A 17093-nucleotide genomic window follows, 5' to 3' on the forward strand; every position below is an offset into this window, starting at 1 on the left:
AAGCCCTCACTGGCAGCCTCTTTGCAGATTTTCTTTTGCTAATAGTCTTTTTCCCACAGCCTTGATTTCTCACTTATGCTCTCCTGAAGGTCCTTCAGTCTTCTATCCAGTCCCATAGGCACTTCTACCACATATTTTAGGTTTCTGTTTTTTGTTTTTTTTGATATAGCACCCCTGTTTCAGATGTCAAAACCTCTATTATATTTTGCTACGTAATTAACCAAAATTAGTGGCTTAAAACAACAATCAATGATTATTTCATGGTTGCTGTGGATCAAGAGTTTGGGAGCAATGTAGCTGGGAGATTCTGGCTTAGGAGTGTTTCATGAGACTGCAGTCATGTGGTTACTGGAGCTGCAGACATTTGATGGCTTGACTATGGCTGGAGTATCCACTTTGGTTCCTCTCTGTGTGGATCTCTTTAAGGCACTGCTTTAGGGTCCTCCTTCAGAAGATACTTTCTTCAGATCAAGAGATCCAAGAAAGAAAAAGAGCCACGTAGAAGCTATGTCGTTTTTATGCCATTACCTCAGAAGGGAAATGTGAGAATTAAAGAATTTGCAGTCATAGTTTTAAAAGCAGCACAATTCCAATGGAGTTTTCAAGGTCTTCCCCATGGTCTTTTTCATTCTGTCCACTAGAAGGGGAAATGTGTACGGAGGCCTGCCTGTGGGGAAGTTAGGGGAGTGTCTTTCGTGGTCACACATAATTTCCCCTCTCATTCCATTGGCTAGCACTCAGGTCACATGACCACAGCTAACTGAAAAGGAAGCTGGGAAATTAAATCCAGCTATGCGACTGCAAAGAAGAGAAAACAGGTTTGGTTGAATAGGGAGAATGGAAATTACCAACCAAAATAGGGAACACAGGAAGAAAAAGAATTGTGTCTTTCAGTATGTCTGTTTTTATTCCATATCAAATTGTTTCTTGTTGTGGTCTTGGCTTGATTGTTCAGTTTTTCTTTAGTAAAACAATAAACCACAGTAAGGTATTATAGTTATTTTGGTGGTTAATAGTATTCTAGGGAGTTTTCGTCAGCTCATTTAAAAATTTTGGATGAGTGCTTGTTTTGATTTTCTGTTTTTGAAATATGGGCATAACAATAGTAATTGTTCCTTCAAGTCCTTCTGTGCTTCTTTGTCCTATCGCATGATTATAAACCCTCACCAAGGGCTTTCCTTTTTCCCCTGGGGCATCTTATTGAATACTTGCATCTTCAGTATTTCATCTGGGCCCAATGCTTTGTCTATTTTAATACTTCTAATTACCTAATTATGTACTATAATGTGGTGACAAAACCCTTTATCATCTTACTCTTTTCTTAACCCTTTTCTTGCTTAGGAAAGATTCTTTTTGTCTCTTTGTTGCCTGCATTACAGATAGCCCAGATACTTGCCTGCCTTCCCTTTATTGTCTGTATTATGACAGACCATTGCCCTGTTGAATGTCTTTCCAACTAACTTATCAGGCGCCTGGGTTCCTGGTTATTGGGGCTCCAAAGCTGGTGTTTAATTGTTCTCCATCCCTTACTTTTCAGTTCACTTCCACACACTGTAGTCATATGAGACCATATCCACATGGCAAATAGGATACTCTATTGTCATAAACTACTTTTGTTACAGAATTAGTAGCCATTCTATCATGTATAGATCTTTGTGTAATAAATGTCTGCAGTACGTATCCATGAGCCAAATGTAATAGAAATCAGTAAGATTTTAAAAAATTATGTGAATTGTATTTCAGGATAGCTAAAAATTGATGAAGGAGTTTTTTTTCATTTTATCTATGTCTTAATAAAGGAAGAAAAAATATGATAGAATTATAGTTTTACCATTTTATGACTTTTAATGAATTACCAGATTTAGGCAGTCATCATTAACAGTTGGTAGAACACCGAAAGTGGGATACATTAATGTTAGGTGCCTCCTGATGGAAGTACACAACACCAACTTATCACTGCATTGAAATCACCTCAAGCTTAAAACAACAGAATTTATTTTGTTGTTGAATCTACAACTTGAGCAGGGCTCAGTAGGGTGGCGTATCTCTATTCCACATGATGTTGGCTGTGGTAGCTTGAAGTCCAGCGTCTGGCATCATCTGAAGGTTTGCTCACCACCCATCTGGTTGTTGAAGCTGGTTCTCAGGTGAGACCTCCTCTCGAGCTGTGGTGGGAACACCCAAGATGGCCTTTTCATATGGCTGCTTGGCTTCCTCACAGCATGGTGGCCTGGTTCTGAGAGTGTGTCCACAGAGAGCCAGACAGAAGCTGTGTTCCAGCACCACTTTTGACACATTAATTTTGTGAGAAAACTGGTCACTAAGGCCAACACATACTCAAAGGGAAGAGAGTCGGACTCTTTCATCTTTCTATGGGAGGAGTATCAAAGAATTTGCAAACATGTTCTCAAATTATATCATCTATAGATGAGACAGAAGAATCTTGTCGAAAACTTGAACCTGAATCTGATAAAGTCTCTAGGTCTAAGTGCCAGTTACTAGGAAATACAGGGGAAAGGGGAATTGTTAAATAAGACAATGGAGGCACAATACATAAAATTCCGAATGTGGGAAGCTTCTACAGGATAAAAAATCTGGTTTCTTTAACAAATACATTGCAAGATAAAAAAGAGAAGAAGGACAAGTCTGTAGATTAAAGGAATCTTAAGAGATATATCAACAAATTGCAGTGTACTAACAGATATTTCTTGGCTCTTAACAAAGTATTAAGAATTTTTGGACAGTCACAGAAATTTGAACATTTAGTGGATATTTGATTAATAGATTATTATTTTTATTATTAGTAATGTTACAATGGCACTATGGGATTTTTTTTTGCTTTTTTTGTTTGTTTGTTTGTTTTGTTCTTTGAGACAGGGTCTTGTTCTCTTGCCTAGGCCAAAGTGCAGTGGTGCAAACATGGCCCACTGCAGCCTCTAACCTCTGAGGCTCAAGCGATCCTCCCACCTCAGCCTCCCAAGTAGCTGGGACTACAGGTGTGTGCCAACATACCCAGCTAATTTATTTTTACATTTTTTTTTTTTAAGGCAGGGTCTCACTGTGTTGCCCAGGCTGTTCTCAAACTCCTCAAGTGCTCAAGTGATCCTCCCGCCTTGGCCTTTCAAAGTGCTGGGATTATAGGTGTAAGCCCCTTCCCCTGGCCTATGGTTATGTTTTTAAAGAGTGCTTGTCTTTTAGAAATACACATTGCAGTATTTATAGATATAATGATGTCTGTCTGGGATTAGCTTCAAAATAATGCAATATTGGGGAGGAATATATGTAAAACAAATGATAAGTCATGAAACTAGCTGATGGGTAGATTGGGGTTCAGTTTACTGTTGTCTTTTCTTTATAAATGTTTGAATTTTCCATAATGAAAGATTTTTAAAACTTATAATGAAACCTATGTTGCCTACCAATTTTGGTTTATTTCAAGGTAGAAAACAAACTTACACACCCAATGTTTGTGATGGCTCTTATTATTACTGTGTACTGTGTAAAATTTGTTTAAATACAGTTTCTTCACACATCTGAGAGAGAAACTTAAATACTGATCAGTTGAGTCTAAACTGAAATATGACTTTTACCCTAAAGTAAAGATTTAAAGCTATTTTAGTCTAAATTCCATTATGGACTACTTAATCTTTGCTGTTCATCTCTATTTTTAGAGTTTTACCCTCACCTGTTTTACATCTCAATTTTTATTTTATGGACAAATGTAGAAAGAAAGACTTTCTGTTAATAATAAAATTTGTTTCCAGTTCCTACTTAGTGTGGGGTGTTTTTTTTTCCTTTCTGTTTTATTTTCCTACCAGATATTTTGGTTTGAATAAATTATGAACCTCTACAGTTTTAATTCTAAATTTCTCTCTTATTTCCATGAAACTGTAGAGTCATTGTTGATTTTTCAAAACCTGAATGATTGTTGCATCTAGTGTTGTTAGTATTCTGTGCTTTTAATTATGTTTCAAAAACAGATTTGCCTTTCCAATGATACTTGGGTTACAATGATGTTCAAATTACGTTACCTAGGCTGAATCCACACCATCTAGCATGGGGTAAATAAAACCTAGAAGTTTAATGAGTGGTAGGGAAGCTATTTTGAAACTTACAACATATCATGAAAAACAGATTATTACTATTCCTAGATACACTGTCACTGTACTTTTCTCTCATATTTCTTATACCTATAAATGTAACATCTTCTGGATTGAATCCTGATACTGTGACCATCAAGTATTTTTTGTAGGAAATATGTTATTATCTAGGTATATTCATCAACCTTCAGAGCTAGGTTCTTATGTGTAACTCTAAAGTCATGGAGTTTTACCTAAATGCATTTCTCAGATTAATTTATAACCAATTAGGGAAGCAATTGGAAAGTGCTGCTGTTCTGTTAACTACCCAGATACATTGGCAGAGGTATTATTCCTCTGTGCTTCTGTTTACTTGCCCGTTAATCTCTGAGTTGGACTGGATAATTTCCAAAGACTCAGCACAAAACTCTGATTTTCAGTTCTTTTTCCAACTTTTGAAATAGTTTTGAAAACTTTACTTCTTTTTCAGAGCTTTTCTGTATCTTTCTACCTTACTTATTTGATGCAATGGATTCTTCATCATTTAATGAACAAATTATAGTTTTCTAACAAAGAGAGTGCCATGAAACTTCACAAATTAGCACTTCAGCATTGTAGAGCAGAATCATAGTTGGTGTGCTGTTGCATAGATATGCTATGTCTGCATAATACACATTTTCAATTGATTTGATGTTTGCTAAAAGTAGGCAATTTAAATTACTACTTGCAATTGAATTCTTGTAGATCTGTAGTTTTTAATCTTGAAAGTGGTTAGTATGCATTTAAATGAAACCAGGTATTGGTATATAGTGTGTTAAAAGAAAAACTTCAGCCGAATTAAATTTAATGAAGTTTAATTGAGCAATGAACGATTTGTGAATCGGGCAGCCTTCCATGTCAGAGTAGGCTCAGAGACGCCAGCACAGTCACATGGTGGAAGATTTATAGACAGAAAAAGGAAAGTGACATACAGATAACAGAAGTGAGGTACAGAAACAGCTGGATTGGTCACAGGTTGGTGTTTGCCTTATTTGAACATGGGTTGAACAGTTGGCTACATTTGATTGGCCAAAACTCGATGATTGGCAGACATGTAGGCTACGGTCTGTTTACAGCTCCACTTGTTTACAGTTCACAATATACAGAGAAACTTTTAGGCTGAACTTAAAATATGTAAGGAGGCAGCTTCAGGCTAAAGTTGACTTAACAAGTATACTTTACATTTTTAGTTTTTAGGTATTAAATTATAGTTTATGGATACTCTTTGCAAAGTTTATGGATACTTTTGCAAAAACTAAAAGTTTTTAGTACTTTTATCATAATCAATTTTAGATTGTAACGGCTACACAGAATTTGGTTGTGCCAATGTGCGTAGAAAATTTCCAAAGAATAGGTGAGGAAGGGGACATGCAAAGTTATTAAGTCAGGTGATCCAGATTTTTGGGAATGAAGCCTACTCAAAGACAGAGTTAAATTTATGTTATATAATGAGAAGGAGAGAAAATTTCACCTCTCAAAAGGATTATTCTGTTCTTAACTTAATGGCTAAGTTTCCCAAGAAATTTCTCTATACCAAGTTGTTTTATTAACTACTTATCTTTTATCCTGATTACTTTAATTTGGGATATTTGATTTTTAAAGGCTTTAGCAACTTTATTTTGTTCCAAAATGTCATTTTAAAAGTTTTTGTGTTTCTTTCCTACTTCAGTGCATTTGACATTATTCTGCAGTTTCTTTGGCCTCTCTGACATATGCTTACTCTTCAGGTTAATTTTTCTCTTCTTTAGAAGTTAATTATGCCACCCCTATTTGAACTGTGATGCCTGGATAGGGAGATCATCACATTAAGCTTTATGCAAATATGTGAAGCAAGCTTGCTCAGATCCTTAGGTTGTTTACTGGCCCCCCAAAAAGAGGCTTCCTTGCTGCCACAGAAAAGGCAAAACAAAACAAAACAAACAAACAACAAAAACAAAAACCAAACAAAACCTGTGTGGGCAGTTGCAGAACGGAGTTGTAAGCAAAAGTCAAATGAACAGATGAAGGTAAAATGGGCCTTATATGTATTTTTTTTTTTTTTTTTTTTTTTTTTTTGAGACAGAGTCTCGCTTAGTCGCCCAGGCTGGAGTGCAATGGCGCGATCTCTGCTCACTCCAGCTCCGCCTCCCGGGTTCACGCCATTCTCCTGCCTCAGCCTCCCGAGTAGCTGGGACTACAGGCGCCCGCCGCCTCGCCCGGCTAATTTTTTGCATTTTTAGTAGAGATGGGGTTTCACCGTGTTAGCCAGGATGGTCTCGATCTCCTGACCTCGTGATCCGCCCGCCTCGGCCTCCCAAAGTGCTGGGATTACAGGCGTGAGCCACCGCGCCCGGCGCTTCACAGATTTCTAGCATAATTCACCGAAAACCTAGCTTGGACTAGAAAGTTATAACTGTCCAAGGCACCAACAAAGTAGCAGAGTGAAGCATAAAATAGCGGAGGTCTCCAGAAATGGGAGGCAGTAAACCATTATAATATGATGTAAAACAGCCACTATTGCTCTTAAAAGACTCATTAAGGAATATTTTTCTGTTTCAGTAATGCTGTATGCCTTCATGCTCTAGGTCATCTTCCTCTCTACTCTCTCACGTTTTCTCTCAATTTTTAGTTCCAAAGCCACCTGATTTGCAATCTCATTATCTAAAGTATCATTACTCAAATACTATTATAATAATGGCTTCCATTCCTGAATATCTACTACTTGTCAGGCACTGTTCTTGGTGCTCTCATATGATTGCATCTTGATCATAAGATCAGTATTGTTATCCCTTCTTAATAGATGAGGCATTTAAGCAATCATTCACTCAGGGTTTCATAACCAGAAATTATGCAACATGAATTTGAACACAGCCTTTTCTACTTGGGTTTAGGACTTTTAAATTTCACTTTATTATAATGTACTCTTATGTCCTTCCTATGCTACTCTTTCAGGTTTATTCCTCCATAGAGTTAAATTAAAATACTGTTTTCTTTATCACTTCTTTATTCACAAATATAGATTTACTGTGCTGTGTTTCCATAGTTGGAAATTCAGCATTCAAAGTTTTTTCCAGCCTTGCTCCACCTTTTCTTCTATCCCACTGTCCTGCTCCCAGCAGGCAGTATTTCATGGAATTGTCTTTTCCTTCTGATTAATAATTACCATGTTATGCTGCACTCTTGAAATACCCATTGCCTCCTGTGCCTTCATATCTTTCTTTCTGTTTTGATTACCTTTTCCACTGATTATCCATGTTCCTCCTCTCCTAAAAATTATCATTCAAACTCTGTGATTAAACCCAGTTGACTACTACTACTAGATGACATTCCCTCAGCCCTTATACATTGATTGTGTATTGTGTTGCTGTGGGTTTTCTCTGGGTTCTTGCAGTTGTGGTGTTTTACTGCATTATAAAGAAATATTTAGAAGTCTATATTTTAATCAGATGAAAAGCTGATAGTTTGGTTATATGTAATAACTGAAGTGTCAATATTTTACATCAAGAAAAAAGAATGACAATCTTTTTTTGAAAAAAATTAGTACTTTTACAAAATCACATTCTTATCCTAAAAACCAATGGGCTAAAACAAAGCAAATCCCCATCTGCAGATAGGTACAATATAATTCAAAAACTATCATATTCACACATGTATGAAGTATATGAAGCATGTGTAAAATTTTGAAATGTGAATATGTTGAAGGATGTCATTTACCTCTGGGATATAATTATTTCCCCTTGCCTCACCCCTTTTTCATTCCCCACCAAAGGCATAAGTTGCATGGCAAACACAGGCTTGTTCTAAAATCTGAAGCTGCCCTTGCCACGTCTTCGAGATTAGAATTTGAGAATGATTCTTGAAACTGTGTTAGTCAGTTTCAATCTTGTATTTTCCTTTTCCAGGTTTCCTGAAATGCAGTTTTTCCAACAAGAAAATGTGAGAAAAATTCTTACAGATGTTCTTTTCTGTTATGCCAGAGAAAACGAGCAGTTGCTTTATAAACAGGTAATGAAAATATCTTACAGGTGGCATCCATTGACTCAAAATTTTCTATACAGCTTGACAAATGATAGAGCAATAATGTAGCCTTTATTGTATCCAAAGTTGTATCATAATGCTAAAGCAATCAGAGAGCTGCTTGTCAGCTGCATGGTGAGAAAGGTAAGCTCATTGAAGCACATATGCTTCTTCCTCATTATAAGACATTCCACCAAATTGTCTCCTTTAAGGTGTTCAGTCTTTTCTTTCAACTTTTGGGAGTTTGTTTATAAACAGCATCTTTGAAGGCAATCTAGTAATAAAATTTCAGAGTTGTATGTACAAATATTATTTTTCAGTATAGCATTTATAAATATATGACATGTCATGTAAAAAATAATCGTGTATCCTATTACTCTTTAAAACTTATCAGTAACAGAACTTCAGAATGTTTCTTTAAATTTTTTGAAATGTGTATTTAGTTCCTTTGTTACCCTGTTATTTGACTCATCTCATTACTAAAGCAAAGAAAATTATTGGGTTGTTTTATTTTATTGAAATGTAAGTTATTTAATATATACAGATGTATTTACATTTTTTATTTAAGTTTATAGTGTTCTAATAAAAATACAGTTGGATATTTTTATGTATTTCTCCAAATGCAAATGAAGTGAGAATTCAAGCTAAATTCTTAAAATCTCTAATAATCAAAAGTTATAATGTATATCTAATTCAGGACCACTGAACTTAAATTTAATATAATAGAAAACACGGTAAAAGCAATGTATTTAATTTGAAATAAACTAGATTTAAGGATGGTAAAACATGTCAGACTACAAATATACTAAATCATACATTTTTAATTATTGTATATACATAGAATATCCAAGGGAACTAATTTTATCTTATTTTTAACAGTAGTAATATTTTTCTGTATTAATTACCTGCTGACAATAGCTTACTAGAATTGGAAATGAAAAATAAATTGCATTTATAAGGGCAACCAAAAGCTATAACATGTCTAGAAAAAAATTAACAGTAAAGATACAAAAAATATATTAAGAAAACTATAGGCCAGGTGCAGTGGCTTACACCTATAATCCCAGCACTAAGACTGAGGCAGGGTTATTGGCTGAGCCCAGGAGTTTGAGACAAGGCTGGGCAACATGTCGAAACCCCGTCTTTACAAAAAAAACCCCACAAAATTAGCTGGTCATGGTGGTGCACACGTATAGTCTCAGCTACTTGGGAGACTGAGGTGGGAGAATTCCTTGAGACCAGGAGTTTCAGGCTGCAGTGAGCTGTGATTGATTCACTGCACTCTAGCCTGGGCGAAAGAGTGAAATCCTGTCTCAAAAAATAAATAAATAAATAAATAAGTTTTTCAAGGATGTAAAGTAAGAATCAAATAAATAGAAAAATAGCATGTTTTTGGATGAGAAGACTAAGTAAAAATACTGCTTCTTTATGTTTAAATGAATTATCATTCCAGTGATAACCTGAGTAAGATAACGTGTTTTTTTAAAAAACTGGATACAATTATTTTCAATTTAGTGCCTAAAAACGTTACACTTATTTTAACAGAGATAATACAATTTAGGGATTAAAAGCACTGAGTGTAGACTCAAATTCCTTTGTTTGAATCTCAGCTCTCTCATTTACTAACTTCACAATCTTAGACAATTTACTTAACTTTTTTAATCTTTAGTTTTGTATCTGTCAGATGAGGGTAATAATAGTAATTACTTTATAGAGTTAACATTTGGTGCCAAGCAAAGGTTCATGTTGGTAGTTGTGGTTGTTTTTATTATCATCATCATTATAATAATTATTAAATGTGTTGGAATTACCATAGAATTTGTGGGAAAGGGAGAATGGCAAATGTAGATATTAAAACTTCTATAAAGGTTCTGTGATCAAACTAATGTGACAGTATTATGTGGATTGATCATTGTTCAGTGAAACGGTTTAGAAACAGGTTCAGTTTATATGGGATCTGAATATAGTAAAATAGAGAAAAGGATATTGTCTTGCTATATTTAGCTTTCCATCTGGAAAAACCATTAAATTATACATTTTTTGGAGAATAAATTCCAGATGGTGTAAAAACATAAATATAAAAACTAAAAGTGTATAAAAATACTAGAAGAAGATTTGGGATAAATTTTTTTGTAATCTCAGACTAGGAAAGGGACTCGCAAGCAAGGTAGGCTCATCTACAAGTCAGATAAAAAGTCAAAAGACTAAAAACAAACCAAAAAGGAGACTGGGGGAAAAAAATCTGTTAGTGTAGAATTCTTTTGGAAGCAAATAGCAGAAGACCCCATTTAAAATGACTTTAAACTGTAAGGAGATTGTTAACACGCTTCACGTGAAGTGTGGGAGTAAATGGTTCTGCTGCATTAGTTCATTAGCTTAAAATCTCTATCAAAAATTCCAGGATTTTGTTTTTCTGCTCTCTTTTCATTATATTGGCTTTTGTTGTGAACCTTATCTCTTTGTTATTTCCTCTTTTCCTTTAAATACTTGAAAATACCCCACAGTAAAAGACTTGATGATAGTGAATCAAATCAGGATAAAATTATTCCAAATTACTCGTCTGTTTTCCAATTTTTTTAGAGAAAGAAAAAATAGATTAAGGAGTCTTACAATAATGGAAACGAGTTCTATGGACAAGGAATAAAAACATAATAACTGTACACTCCATCTACCATTTGTGATGTATGTGACCCACTGCGTTTGTATGGAAGACTACACAGTCATATGGAAGATATGTTCTTGATCCATTAAGACAAAAATCTATCAGTTACTGAATAAGAAAGTATTATTAACTTACTCCTGGGTGTCATTTTAAAATATTTAATTACTCCTTGTATGTGTTTAAAATCCTATAGATTTTTTACAGAAAAATAATACCTTGCTGTAGAAGGACTGAATATTTAGCCAGATCAAATTTAAGAAAAGAACCTTAAGTTTCATCACAAGCTGTTAAAGCTATTATTTTGTACTAGGTGACACCCCGTTTAACATCGACCATATTGTTAATAGTTATGGGATTTTATTGAATTAATGAGACTGTTATCATGTAGTAGAATGTCTTGCTGAGTTAATTGAAATTGCCGAGATTATATAAATGGTATTAATGAACTTTGACTGCCTGATGCCTTAGCTTTAATAAAGACTTGCTTGGTGGGCTAAATGAACACAGGCAGATAAAAGAACAGGTTCAATTTTGTGAACCTACAGGATGTTGATGAAGAAAACTTTGTTACCTTTATTTTCAACTGGCATGAGTTTGGAGTGCATTGACTACTAACAATCCAGCAGGGATAAAAGCTTTTAAGCAGGCAGAAATGCTGACAATATAGGTGGAAGCAAAATACACATTTTGGGAACCAGAAGCATACTATCAATACATTATTTTTTATTATGCTTTGTCAAATTTAAAGCATATTGAATTCATGATTATTATTTCTGGTATTTCTCTTTTCTTTTAAAGATGTCTATGTAATTGCCATTTGTAATTGTTAAACAGGTTTTACTAGTCTTGAATTCATATAAATGTCTTTTAAGTATTTGAAAAAAAAAAAATCCCTACTTTAGATGAAAGTCAAAACTGAACTTGTAAAATAGTTTTTAATGGTATTCAAAAGACTCTTAACTTCCATTCTGCCAAGAACACCTTTATTTATTGATTTGAAATATGATTTAATGCTATTCTTTTTTTCATATTGTAGTTCAGCTTTTTTCACTATGTGGATATATTAAGTGGTAGATATTGCATTCATTCAGTCAATAGGTAGTGATTACTTTCTTTGTGCTGGGCCTGTGGTAGGATCTGGATGTGTATACACACACACACACACACACACACACACACACACACAAAATCACAGTTGTACAGTGTCCATTCTTACCTACAGTACAGTACAGTACAGTAGTTCACGCTTTCCTGCAGTTTCACTTTCTGTGGTTTCAGTTACCTGCAGCCAGCCATCATCCAAAAACAGTTGAGTACAGTATAATAAAATATTTTGAGAGAGAGACCACAATCACATAATATTGTTACACTATATTGTTACAGTTGTTCTATTTTTATTAATTGTTGTTAATCTTAGTGTGCCTAATTTATAATCTTTAAATCATAATTTTAATACCTTTGTCATACACGTGTATATATAAAAACAGCATGGTATATGTAGTTTTCAGTACTATTTACAGTTTTAGGCATCTACTGTAAGGTCTTAGAATATATCTCCTGCACATAATGGAGGACTACTGTATAGTCATTTCTGTGCTTATTTTATAATTTTGTTCCTTTCTCTCTAGACTACAAGCTCCATCAATGTTAGGAACTTGCCCACTTCATTCACTTTTGTGTCCACAGCAAATACAGGCATTTAATAGTTTTTGCAATAAGTGAATGATGAATTATGTTTGAACAAATGGAGAATCTAGACAGAGTGGTGTCACAGAAACTAGAGGGAAGAGAATATTTGAAGTTGGGAAGATTCATTTAGACAAGAAGTCTTTCTTATTAAACTAGCCATAACTTGTTTTAAAATATATTTTGGGGGAAAAGCACTCTTTATTTCAAAAAGGTATCCCACTGACAGCAAAGAAAGAAAACTTCATGATAAACCTAGCAAGCACTACACAGTTCTGCAGATTTTTGGATTAGAAAATCTGATGTTCTTAAAAATACTCTCCTCAAGTTAATTTCAATGCAATGCCAATAAAAATTTTAATGTTTTGTTTACCATTTTGTTTAACCTAAATGGTATGACACAACCTGTAATAAAAAAGAATCATCAAGGTAAGTTTGAAAAAAGAAAAGGAGTAGAAAATAGGAAATATTCTAATATTTTAAAGGTTGAATCTTTATAATGGTACAATTATTGTTAATAATATACAAACCAATGTACTAGAGTAAAATCCTGGAAAAAATGTAAGCTAAATATTTATTTTTTACTAAATATGGCATTTCAGAACTCTGGGGAGAAGATGAGTTATTCAACTTATCAAGTAGATTGAATTTATTGAAGATGAAATGATTAATCAGTAAATTGGTATAATTCTTTTGGAGAAAAACATACTTATTTTTATGGCAAAAACTAAACTTATATCAGTTGAGCGAAGAATTAACTGGGGGGAAAAAAAAGGCAACTGTATTCTTCCCTAATCTCAACATGAGGAAGGTCTTATAGACATGAAGGCAAAATAGAAACCATGAAGAATTATTTATTGTATTGACCAAAGTGTATAATGTCAGTATAATATATCATAGAAATCAAAAGTAAGACTAATGATAAGCATGGTAAAATGTTTGTAACAACAATTAGAAAGGGTTAATATCTTTAATTGGTATAGAACTATTAGACATCACCAAGGAAAGGAAACACTTCATCAGGAGAAAAAGGGCAATTTATTAAGTAAAAACATTCAATAAAATTTTGGGGTTCAATCTTGCTAGCATTTAAATAAACTATAACAATTTAACTGTGAAAGTTGACAAAATTTTTAAAAACACTCTGAATATAGGTGAGGATGTGTGAGAGAGTGATTTTTATATTCTTCACTGAGAGAATTCTTTCTGGAGACAGCTTAATGGTATACATCCTACCAGATGTTAACACATATTTTTACCCCTTTACCCTGAAATTCTACTTCCAAGGACTTTAATTCTGGAGAAATCATGAGAAATAGGCAAAAAAAGATCTCAAGGATATCTACTGAAGTTTTAAATTTATTTCTTAAGTTTTGTTTTTTGGCTGGCCTCCCTCCCTTTATCATTTTTTTAATTTTTGTTTTTGCTTTTCCATACTTTTCTATTGATATAATACTTATTATTTTAATGATTAAAATTACAGCACTTTCTTTTTGGAGTAACTTGAGACCATTCCAAGAGAATAAACCCCTCATGATTTTTAAAGCAGAGTTGGTAATGCTCAATGTCATTTTTCTAGGTGTCTAACATGTTATCTGAAAGATTTTTTTCAAGGTTTGTTTAATAAGGAGTTGGTTACCTATAAAGATTGAAATGATACGTGGTAATTCGTCCTAAATCACAAGTAAATTGTCAATGCATCATAAATTGTTTTGTAAAAATATAACTAAATATTTTTAATTCAAAGTAGTGATAACTTATATATGAAGTCTGAAAAAGTTAACTTGCATATTATCTTTATGATAACAATTGGCTTTCTAAGAATAGTATACTACTACTAGACTGTGCAGAGGACTATGTGACTCTGTTCATCCAATATATGAAGCCATCTCTAATTCTACTAGCAAAAGATTTATCTCCTTTCTGCTTTCATATTTCCTCTAAAAGTAGTATTTTGTCTTGTCTTTTTATAAAAGAGCATCCCTAGTTACTAAGCAAAAGGAAAGTAGTAATTTGCTCGCTTTAAGAGACAGGAAAAATAATAATCTATTTTAACTTGCTGAAATGTTTTTTGATGCTTAAGGGGGAAAGAAATCTCAATTAGCAAAGGTAGTCATAATGTGGAATACCGTATGTCACCAGAATAATGGATCAGTAATAGATTTTTATAGTACCCTTTTAAGGACAGCTTAGTAACTATTATGCCTTTTTGTTTCTATACCTATTTTTGGTGAAAACCAATATAAGGAGGAAAATCGTATTGGTGAGATCATTAAATAAATTGAAATTAACCTTATAGTTGAAGTAGACAGGAAAAAATTATGGTAGTTTTCTGATTAAACATGTTAAATCCTATTTTAACAAGTTTATTTTCTGTCATACCTTCTTAAGGTTGTTTTTTTTATTATCCAACATTTCTAGCTGGCTGACTTCAGTGCTTCCTAAATCTACAGACATCCTAATTTTGAGCCATTATATAATGAAAACATTGGATATAATTTCCTTAGGTCTACAGTTCTTAGTTGCCCTTCTTACTGCAGATCTTAACACTGTAGCTCATGATTATAATTTGCATAAATGAAATTCATATTTATGAGTACAGATCTTGAAGCAACTGACAGGTGCAAGGTTATCTACCATGCCAATTTATTGTTTGTCATGTCATTTAAAAGAGAACTGCTCTCCATGTTTTAAAGAAGAATACCTGCGGTGGTTGAATTAGAATCAAATTCTGAAAGTAGATAAAAATCTTATCTTGTAGCTTTCCATATTTACGTGTTTCTATATTATACAGAAATTTTGCTAGTGGGAATTGGTTTGAAGAAGTATTTAACTGAGTTTATGCTGTCCACTAATGGACCCTGAGTATCCATCTCTTTCATTTGTCTGGCTCTTTCATTTCAGGGTATGCACGAGCTGTTAGCACCTATAGTCTTTGTCCTTCACTGTGACCACCAAGCTTTTCTACATGCCAGTGAGTCTGCACAGCCCAGGCAAGTTGTTGTTTTTTTCAATATGAGCTCCATCTGTTTTTTAGTCCCCACTGTAACCTTTGTTTTTGAAACCTCAAAATCTTTTAAACGGAAGGTACTTACAAGTTGTATAAGTTGTAAACATTTGATTGTGTTTCTTGTGGTTAATTGTTAATTCTACTTAATAGTTGTTAGGACAGTTTAGCTGTAGGGCAAATTTGGAATCATAAATGTCTTTGGAAATCTTGATTCTCAATCTAAAGGAAGACATGTAACTAATGGATCAAGAATGGAACATTTTTGTTGTAATCACAGAAGTTCTAATAATTGATATCCATATATATCATCCTCTAATGATCCCTTTTTCACTCCAAGCTGAATAAGACTTTATATATGAGATTATCTCTCCTCATCAGGTTTGACTTAGCTTAATAAGTAAGGGAGCAGAGCCACAAAGAACCTCCCTCTGTAAATAAGCAAAATTGCTTCTCAAATTTTTTAGATATATTCATTTATTCTTTCCTGCATATAACTTTTGTAATTGGATTCAACTTAGGCTAAGTGTTAGAATTCAATTTTCTAACTTAAGATACCCTAACTTTGGGGCCTTCAGAAAATAATTTTGGAAATGGAGGGGTCTAGTACTGTCAGCTTGTGTCCAGGAGGATTCATCAGGTCAGCCCATCTATATGCAGTAAATGGAAAACTCACAGATAACATTTCACATATCTGATTATAAGATCTTTATTAATCAAATATAGCCATACATTTTGCTGAGCATATATTCAGGCTTTTGTTAAATTAACTTTTGTCTACTAGTTTATAGATTAGTATTTTCAAGTTTCCTTGAAGCTTTGCTAATTTTACTGAGTTTTTATTTTTATCTTGACAAGAGTATAACCATATCTAACTTGCTTTCACTTCAGTTATTCTAAAATGTAATCATGAAGTTAGCATTAGGATCCTGTTTTAATGCCTTTTTTTTTGAGACGGAGTCTCGCTCTGTAGCTGTGCTGGAGTGCAGCAGCGCTATCTCAGCTCACTGCAATCTCCGCCTCCCAGGTCTAAGCGATTCTCCTGCCTCAGACTCCTGAGTAGCTGGGACTACAGGCAGGCACCACCTCGCCCAGCTAGTTTTTGTATTTTTAGTAGAGATGGGGTTTCACCATCTTGGCCAGGATGGTCTTGATATCTTGACCTAATGATCCGCCCGCCTCAGCGTCCCAAATCATTGGGATTACAGGTGTGAGCCACCGTGCCTCACCTGCCAGTTTTTTTTTTTTAACATGTGAATGTATTCTTCAGACAGCAACTCTTTAAAAAATGTGCATGTAGAATATAATTTACAAGAAAAGATAGGTGATTGAAAATAGCTTTTAAATGTGTTGGACATGCTTCTTCAGCTGATTCAATCTGTTAAAAAATAAAATAAATGCTTAAGAGGTGTTGTCACTGATAAATTGATGTTAAAACGAAAATAAATCCAGTTAAAGAAAATAAATCAATGTTTTGATATTGCATATTTGACCAGTAACTATATTGTCACATTCTATATTTATTTGAATAATTAGGTAGTTCATTGTGGCATAGACAAGGCAGCTGATTTGTTTTTGGTCTTTATAGAAAGCATATCATTTATTAATGGCGTTGCTCTTTTCA

At 33.9% G+C, this 17093-nt stretch overlaps 1 protein-coding gene across 1 annotated transcript in view; it reads left to right on the plus strand.

The window, feature by feature from the left end:
- The window catches only part of TBC1D5 (TBC1 domain family member 5), a 564828-nt gene that overhangs the window by 320900 nt on the left and 226835 nt on the right, over positions 1-17093 (plus strand). Inside the window, exons 10-11 of the mRNA XM_074030923.1 lie at positions 8000-8102; positions 15367-15455. Coding sequence (XP_073887024.1) covers positions 8000-8102; positions 15367-15455 — 192 coding nt within the window. The remainder of the gene's footprint in view (positions 1-7999; positions 8103-15366; positions 15456-17093) is intronic.

Source organism: Macaca fascicularis, chromosome 2 (assembly GCF_037993035.2).
Source record: "Macaca fascicularis isolate 582-1 chromosome 2, T2T-MFA8v1.1".
Lineage (NCBI taxonomy): Eukaryota > Metazoa > Chordata > Mammalia > Primates > Cercopithecidae > Macaca > Macaca fascicularis.